This window comes from Sinocyclocheilus rhinocerous, unplaced genomic scaffold, assembly GCF_001515625.1.
Source record: "Sinocyclocheilus rhinocerous isolate Xijiao unplaced genomic scaffold, SAMN03320098_v1.1 scaffold721, whole genome shotgun sequence".
NCBI lineage: Eukaryota > Metazoa > Chordata > Actinopteri > Cypriniformes > Cyprinidae > Sinocyclocheilus > Sinocyclocheilus rhinocerous.
This window is the reverse complement of record NW_015656165.1, coordinates 267222-276216: the sequence shown is the minus strand read 5'-3', so window position 1 is coordinate 276216 and position 8995 is coordinate 267222. Positions and strand designations below refer to the sequence as shown.

General features: G+C 36.7%; 1 protein-coding gene across 1 annotated transcript in view; it reads left to right on the top strand.

Moving 5' to 3' along the window:
- The first annotated feature begins 6925 nt into the window (after positions 1-6925).
- The window catches only part of LOC107719727 (transmembrane protein 41A-B-like), an 8915-nt gene continuing 6845 nt past the window's right edge, over positions 6926-8995 (top strand). The window contains exon 1 of the mRNA XM_016527216.1: positions 6926-7228. Coding sequence (XP_016382702.1) covers positions 7074-7228 — 155 coding nt within the window. The 5' untranslated portion in view covers positions 6926-7073. The remainder of the gene's footprint in view (positions 7229-8995) is intronic.

Here is an 8995-nt window from a genome sequence, read left to right as displayed (position 1 = left end):
TTACACTACGAGTTTATGGTCGGGTTTAGTGTGTGTGATACTTTGTTTTCAAACACGATTGAGCATGAACTTTAATCTACACTCAACAGACATGTCATTTCAGAACTGCAGCGATACGAACAACAACCAACGTAATAAAACATTGACAGAATCATGTTAATTTGTTTCAAATAAAAGGACATGCTTTTAGCATCACTTACTGGACATTTCACGTTGGAAGTGAACAGAACAGAAATGTTTTTCCAACGTTTTTTTCTGACATCCTGTAAAAAATGACCGTGAATTTAACGGTAAAAGACTGTAAAAATGCTACAGTAAAAACCTGTTAAATGGTTAACGGTAAAGTCCCCTACTATATACGGTGAAAAACTGATATAACGGTGATATAACTTTGAGCTATAATTTTTGGGTTTCATGGAAGAAAGAAACACTTTGATGTTTGGAGCGACATAAGGGTGAGTAAATGATGACATTTTTGGCTGAACTATTTACTCTTTTAAGTTTGGTGAGTCCCTCTGAGAGTAAATTCAGTTTCTGTTTCACAGTGAACCATCTTCTGTCAGGAAAGCGTTTGTCATTCTTTCTATTCATCAACTGCATTTACACTTTAAATACTTTACGGATGTCAATACAAAATAGATTAGGCAGACTATGTTTCACCAGTTTCGATTTCGATTAAAGTCAAGGTCTCAATGCAGCTCTTAGCTGAGGACCTATCTTTCGAGAGTGGGTGTGTTGCAGCTTTGGTTGCTCTTCTGTGTTGAGGTAGAGAGAAGGGCAGCGTGCCATCTCTGCTCAGCACTGCTGCATATGCTTCTGCCAGAGACAATCTGCGCACATATGAAACTAAATACATCCTGTCAAAAACCTCTTCTTGCTCTCTCTTTCTCTGACGGAAAATACCTGCTGTGTGGTGTTGTGGCATGGTGCTGACTTAAGAAAAGTGATACGGTGTGACAGAGAATAGAGGCATGCATATATCCATGTCTAGTGGCATTCTAGTTTTTTTCCACAAACACTATACTACAGAATTGCAGGCTATCTCAGATACTCTCAGGTAAGACACATTTACATGTATGCATTTAGCAGACGCTTTTATCTAAAGCAACTAAGAGGAACACAGAAATTTGCCAAAGACCCAACAATAGTCATAATACATTGTGCCAGGTTTATTAGACAAAAAGAAAAAAAAACACCACATAAATACAAATATCAGTGTTTGGTATAAATGAACCAATTCATGATGAAGGATTACAATAATATTCTTAGCAATGTAACACATTTTGATAGAATTATTTTCCCAGACAATTTTCTTTTCTGGACTGTACATGCATTTCTTTTGTATCTACTTACATATTTTGACTTGAATATGATTCTGGTGTGTGCATATCATTGTTTATTATTGTATATGGTCTGGGAATATTATTAATCACTTATGATTATAACATATCACAATGTGATACATACATGTTTTGGGGGTTTATGTGTTTAGCTACTTTTGAGGTATGCGAAATCATGTTTATTAGATTTTTAATTGTGGAGACATTTTTAACTGAGAAAACTCAACGTTTCATGAGCTATGAAAGAGCAATCACTGAAATTTTCTCCTACAGTTTTCAGCTGTACCTCATCCTCATGCAGCTGATGCTTCTGCATCCCGGCAAGGACGCTGCTTCTGAAAGTCATTCATTTTGTGATGAAGCAACAACAAAGCTTAATCTTTCTTTTGCATGCCATGCACTATGCTGTGAAATGAACTAGAACAATGATTTCAGGCACCTTGAATACAAATAAAATAAAAATGTCATACAAAGGCAGTCTAGATGTGTAGAGCTCAGCCTCAGGGTTCATGGTGACAATAAATCATGAGATAAACTTGCCCTCTGATGTGTAGAAGATGAAAGCACAGAAACTGAGATTAAAATTAGACAAGGATTTGTGATTTAGATGTTGTGTCTGATTGAATATTCCCCCCTTGGATGCTCTTTGAGTCTGGCACGTGAACTAGGGGGGTGTGTTTCAATATATAGCTACCAAAGCCTGCAGCAATAACTATATCTAGGTTGAAAGCACCCTCCTCCACACAGCACACACACACACACACACACACACACACACGTCTGGTCAGCTATCCTTGTGGGGACTCTCCATAGGCGTAATGGTTTTTCTACTGTACAGACCGTATATTCTATTGCCCTACACCAACCCTACCCCTAAACCTACCCCTCACAGGAAACTTTCTGCATTTTTAGATTTTCAAAAAACTTCATTATGTGCAATTTATTAGCTTGTTTACCCGTGGGGACCTCAATTTAGGTCCCCACCGTGACATGAGTCCCCATGAGTCTGTGTGTATTCAGGTTTAAGTCCCCACCAGAATAGAAAAACAGGTACACACACACACACACACATTTTTAACATTTGAGAAATCTTTCTCACACTCAGACATTGAGTTTTATTGAACAACTTAAATATCACATTTGCTATCATCCACCAAACAGACACTGCCCGAGGCACTGAGATTGTTATTGGCAGGATGGGGCATCTCTGAATCTGTTTAGTGTGTGTAACGTTGTCTTGCTTTCTCAGTGTAATGAGATCTGGGCAGGAATTGGACCCTCAGCTTGATGCAGAGTTATATCCATCACCAAAACTGGGTTACACACTTCTATTTCAGCAGTGCAGCATCCCATCTGGGGGAAAACCCCATCTAACATGATCCTGTGAATGATTTAACATGCTTGCAATGCATGACTGCTCTCTTGCTCCATCCTGTGCCTTATACTATGACTACTGTATGTTTTTCATCTTTTTATTTTTTTTACATTAGTTTTTATTTTTATTAAAGCTTTATCTGCCCATCATTGGATTTTCACTTGAATTTAGATTAATTTATTGTTAAGTGATTTTTTCATACTGTTATGTTTTTGGCAGGTCATTTCAGGTTCAGCTTCTGATTCTCCAGTAGAACTCCAGTGGACCTGCGGTGGATCTCCTGGGAGTAGTTTCACCGTCTCATTTGTTAAGGGATCCAATGCATGATCCAGATGTTTCAGTAACTACAAGGGGTGAACATAAATCATTCGGGGACAGTGTGTGAGTGTGCAGATGTTTGTGTGTGAACATGCTAGCAGAGCTTCTGCTGGAGGATTTAAAACTCTGGTTTGGATACATCTTTTTAGGTTCTTTAGGTAAAACTATTTATGTGGTGGGGTCATATCTAGTTGAAATTTTTTTTTAAGTGGAATTAAAATGAAAATTGTCATTATTTACTCAGCCATTGACTTTCTGTCCTGTGAAGGAACAATGGTAGTGGTCACTCTTTCCATGCAAATACAATGAAAGGAGGACTGAGGCTCTCAAGTTTCAAAAAAGTATCATAAAATTTAAGAAAATAAGAAAGCCATACAATAAGGATCCAATGCATAATCCAGATGTTTCAGTAACTACAAGGGGTGAACATAAATCATTCGGGGACAGTGTGTGGGTGTGCAGATGTTTGTGTGTGAACATGCTAGCAGAGCTTCTGCTGGAGGATTTAAAACTCTGGTTTGGATACATCTTTTTAGGGTTCTTTAGGTAAAACTATTTATGTGGTGGGGTCATATCTAGTTGAATTTTTTTTTTAAGTGGAATTAAAATGAAAATTGTCATTATTTACTCAGCCATTGACTTTCTGTCCTGTGAAGGAACAATGGTAGTGGTCACTCTTTCCCTGCAAATACAATGAAAGGAGGACTGAGGCTCTCAAGTTTCAAAAAAGTATCATAAAATTTAAGAAAATAAGAAAGCCATACAATAGCTTTGTTTATAAGGACCTGGAACAGACTTAAATTTAAAGGAATAGTACACTCAAAAATGAAAATTCTGTCATCATTTACTTACCCGTATGTCGTTCTAAACCCATAATACTTTTGTTTATCCTCAGAATGCACATACACAGAGCACATCAAATATGGTAAATGGAAGCTCAAACTTGCTTGTTTGCTGGGCGAGAATAAGTGATTTTCATTCTCATGCATCAAGCAAGTACGTGTGAGCTTCCTTTTAACATATTTGATGTGCTCTATGTATGTGCACTGATCATGTTTTTAAAGCCTAAATTTAAATTTAAAAAGTGGGGACTTAGACTAAATGCTGAATTCATATGGATTGTTTACAATGTCTTTATATATGTTTTGAAGTTTGAAAATGTTGGTTGTGTTCAATAGCAGATGAAAAATTATGAGATAACATGAAAATATTTCATATCTCAAAATATTGCATACATCTTCAAAATGTAACCCACATACGAAATAATGTCGGGAACAACATGAAGGTGAGTAAATAATAACATCATTTTCATCTTTGGATGAACACATTTTTTTAAGATGAGCAATTCAGCTGGTCTATTTTTTAAAGGATTATTAATCAAATATTTATTTTCATATCAAGCATTTCTCTTACTTTTGTTCTTGCTTCTATCTATCAGCATTCCCTCTGTGTCTGTCTGACAGCCTCCTGCTTCATAGTATGTCCTTTTAAAGCGAACAGTGCCCTGTACAGGGGACAGTCGAAATGAGCTGAGAGTGCACCTATCTCTCTTTAATCACATCTAAATCCCTTCATCTTCCACAGTCTATCTTTTATTAGCGTGAAAGACATCACGCTCTAATCTTACAGTACATCATGCTCACACAGACTCAGTGACATAACACTGATGATGGACAAGCTATAACATCATCACTCTCTTTCCTGGAAAAGTTGTTGAACAATTACTTCTTCTGAGTGACTCCTTAAAGTTAAAGATTTTAATATCAAGCATGCAATCTCCCAGTTTTTCTTTTGTGTGTCACTGATTAATATCAATGGCAAAAATGTGACTCCACAAAGAGAAATCAATAAATCCACTCTGCATCCAGCACAGCCCGCTGTCTGTGTGTGTCCACCACGTGCATTCAAACTCCCCATCAATGAATGGGAGTCAGTTGATTAGAGATGTTCCACGCAATACAAATCGTGGAGAACTTACACAGCAGTCTACACACAGCAGCATTTTATCAATGAATCTGCCTCTGCAGTATGCTGGGAAGGTTATTTTAATCTTTTATGATGAAACAACTTCCTCAAGGGGAACGTTAATTAAACATTTAAAAGTCTCTCACTCTCTTTTTTTATTTTTCTTGCCTAAGTGGTGCTAAGGCCTTGTTTCTGAATCAACATTCCTGTCAAATCAATGTACCCTAATGATACCTAAAATTTAAATATTATTCAAGACATAACTGCAGCTTAAACCTGAGCCCTAAAACCTGATAGGCTAATATTATTTTGATTAAATCACAGCATCGCTGCATCAAAAATATGTGCACTTCCATACTATAGCCTATAGTAGGCGGAAAAACAGTATGTCAAGAGATTCGACATGTCCAGTTTCATAGTTTTGTGATATCTGCATATCTGATGGACACTTTATTATCCCATGAGGCCACAGGAGAGGATTTGTGAACGACAGAGAAGCGACACACTTGACGCTGTATGTCACATGACAGTGACAACATAATGGGTGTATTACGTCCAGATTTAATTCATACTACACTATATAGAACATACTTTCTTTAGTGGTAGCAAAATAAGTTTCAAAATATATATATATATTACCTACTGGAGTATGCTATTTCAGACACAGCTCATGTTTTTACACAGCAAGATGACATCATGTTTTACAACTTTTCATATGTCATACCTTTCTTATTTTATTACAGCAGTTTGGATACTTGTCTATTACTGTAAACAAGTAGTTAAAAAGTTCATTCCAAATCTCTCCAAAACCCACCCTGTGTTGGTTCCTCTTTGGGCTTTTGAGGAAAAGCTTTTATGAAGGAAACTCTGCCATCATGTGGTAACAAAATAGCACAAACTTTTATTGCCTCAGAGTATAAAAACCGTTGAAAAAGAAAAGAAATGTTTTTAGACCGTACAGTACTCAATGAAAGCATTGTAATGGCCAGTATAAGATCAATTCTCTCAATTTAATTTTTCACTTCATTTGAGTAAAATTGGTTCCACACAGTCGAAATTTGTTCAAACCGTTCCCTATCTTTCCACAGAATATGTCTTGAATGGATGTTCTTTGCCAACAATTTATGGAAACTGAGTAAACCCAGTTTTGTATTTACCCAGTTGCTCATTCCACTTTTTTAAATAATCTTATTCTTTATTACTAGACATTCTTTTTAATTATTAATATTTATGTAATTTATATTTTGCACATCACTTTACATTTTTATAGTCTCATAGTTTTATTAACATGTTCTTTTTATTTAGTACTACTTATTTCTAATATCTTTTTGGTCAGATTGTAGAATAAAGTATTTCACTGTTATGAAGTAACTACCATTGTTGCTGTTTAAGCACATTTGACTTTGATACATCATATTATACGTTTTTTAGTGCATCAGTGCACATATTAACTGTAGCGTGTACATTTTGTTATATTTATGTATTTGATTGTAATACAGTGTGACAGTGACATTTTTTCAGCAGCTGTTTTTTCTTCCAGTTCTTTCAATAAAGAATACTAAGCTGAACCACACCATCCTGCTCACAACAATAAACCACAATGCATAACATTAAAAAAACCCCGACATAAAATACATTGACCTGCTCATGACATAAATATAATGATTAAAAAACAATGGTACAATTTCATTTTTGGATGCCACGTGAGTAATTACTCTGCAGCTCTGAAAATAACGCACTGACAAGCATTGATATAGCCTCTAATAATAGCCTATAATGTTTTGTTACATAGCCTAGTTTAAACGGGGTTCTATATAAAGTTTTTTTTAAAGTTACACATACTGTTCCCAGAGTCCCAAAACCAAAGGCTCGTCGTTTTGGGGGTCTCATGTGACAGATAGGTCCACCCTCATGGGGGTCTTCACTGACTCACATTGTTCCAATACAGTAGGTCCACGTACTTCCATGGGCTGGAGACCTAACATGTATAAACTGCCCACTGACCGGATCTGCTATTTAACAGGTGTAGCACCAAGTGCAGCTGTGTCGTTTTTAGACAGATCTAGCCCGGGACTATGCGCTCAATCTGGGGTTTAATTGCCTTGGTGGCCGCGGCTACTTTTTACTTGTATCTGCTGTCTGCGTTCCTGCCGCCGGGTCCGCGTGCCGTCCGGGTTCACGACGCGGAAGCTGAACACACTGCCGATGAACCGGAGGAGGAAGAACTCAGGTAGAATAATTAGAATAAGATCTCGCTGCGTCTTATATTTGGTACTTTGTTTTGTGAGCAGTTCCTACTGATGCTATTGTTTGTAGCTGAATTAATTCTATTAAATTCTCTATTAACTGTCAAATGGTAATTAACACGTCTGTTAACTTGTGTTAATAACACACAATTTACCTACAGGTAAGCTAAACATCTGAATATGTTATTTTAATAATCTTACGTGTGCTGATAATAACTGAAATAACAAATGAAAAAATAGGAAACGATTTCAGGTGAACATACACAACGTAGGCTACATAATTAAATATAATTAAATTAAATTTTAAGGCGAAACTTGGTAGCTATTGATGTTTCTTGTGCTACTTCCGACTCGTTAATGAATCGGTGTTTTCATCAGTTCTTTTTACTTAAAAGGTTGAACTGGTTCACATCCCTCACTGATATTATTAAGTTAAAGATTCAGTGAAAGCGTCCCACTCGATATATGAACGATCGAGTCGAACTCACGAATCGTTTAGATCGTTTTTGTGAACCACAAGACCTGTCTAAACGATTCGTTCATGAATCAGTTTTTTATGGTTATTTGTGGACAGGTAATTAATTTATATTCAAATATTAATATTATTAATACAGTTTAATATTATTAACATTACAAACATCTTATTAACCACAACCATCTGAATTCATAGTCTGTTGCTATATATGACATCCCTTCGTTAAAAATGTAGAATATTTGATGTGTTTTATATTACATCCTGGGGGCTTCTTGCCTCAGGTAGTGGAGTAAGATGGCCATTTTTCGTGAATTTGTGCTATAACTGGACTGTAAAATGTTTCTAGTTATTTCCACTGATAACACATTTCAACTAATAATATATTGGATGATGCATGGTCGTTAAACTCATGTATAAATATGTTGCAATTTAGTAAGTTCACACTGTTTCTAAGGGAAGCATCTACAGTAAATGCAGTTTATGACAGCGCTCCCTTTCACCTGTGGAACAACTCCCTCTTTCTCTTTTTTATTAGGCTAGTTCTCTCTATCTTCATTCATTTCACATTCTTCCTTATTTGCCTGCATGTCTGTTTGACTCAGTATTGGTTTATTTATAATATATATGCCCTCATCTCAATTCTGAGAAGGTGTAATGGGAGAATAAGAAATAAAATTTGAGCGAATGAGAGAGGTGGATGTGTACTGTAGAAAGAGAGAAGCTTTGGCAGTTATTCTCTGATGGTGGCAAATATTCTGGAACATTCAGCTCCTGTGCTCTCTCCTCATCAGCGTTACTTTATACTGTGTGAGCAGCAGCTCTGGGCCCGGGGTGGGAAATGTCCAGATCATAGGTGCTTCACATGCAACCCAAATCAAAATTATTTTTCTTCTCTAACGTTTCATCTGTCCTCTCATTTCTCCTTGGCAGGGACCTAAAGGACCTGAGTCAGTTCTTATTATGCATCTGGTTCTCAGATATTGTCTGCTTTGCATGTGTGTGACTGTATGCAATGAGTGAATTAAAGGGTTAGTTCACCCAAAAATGAAAATTAGGCTGTGTTTTACTCACACCCGAGGCATCCTAGGTGTATATGACTTTCTTGTTTCAGACGAATCCAGTCTGATTTTGTTAGATTAAAAATTGTCCTGGCTATTCCAAGCTCTATCATTGCAGTCAGCGGGTGTTGCAGTGCTTCAGTCCAAAAGAAGTGAAATAAAAAGCGCGCATCCATAAAAAAAGTGTCTCACACGGCTCCGTGGGGTGAACAAAGGCC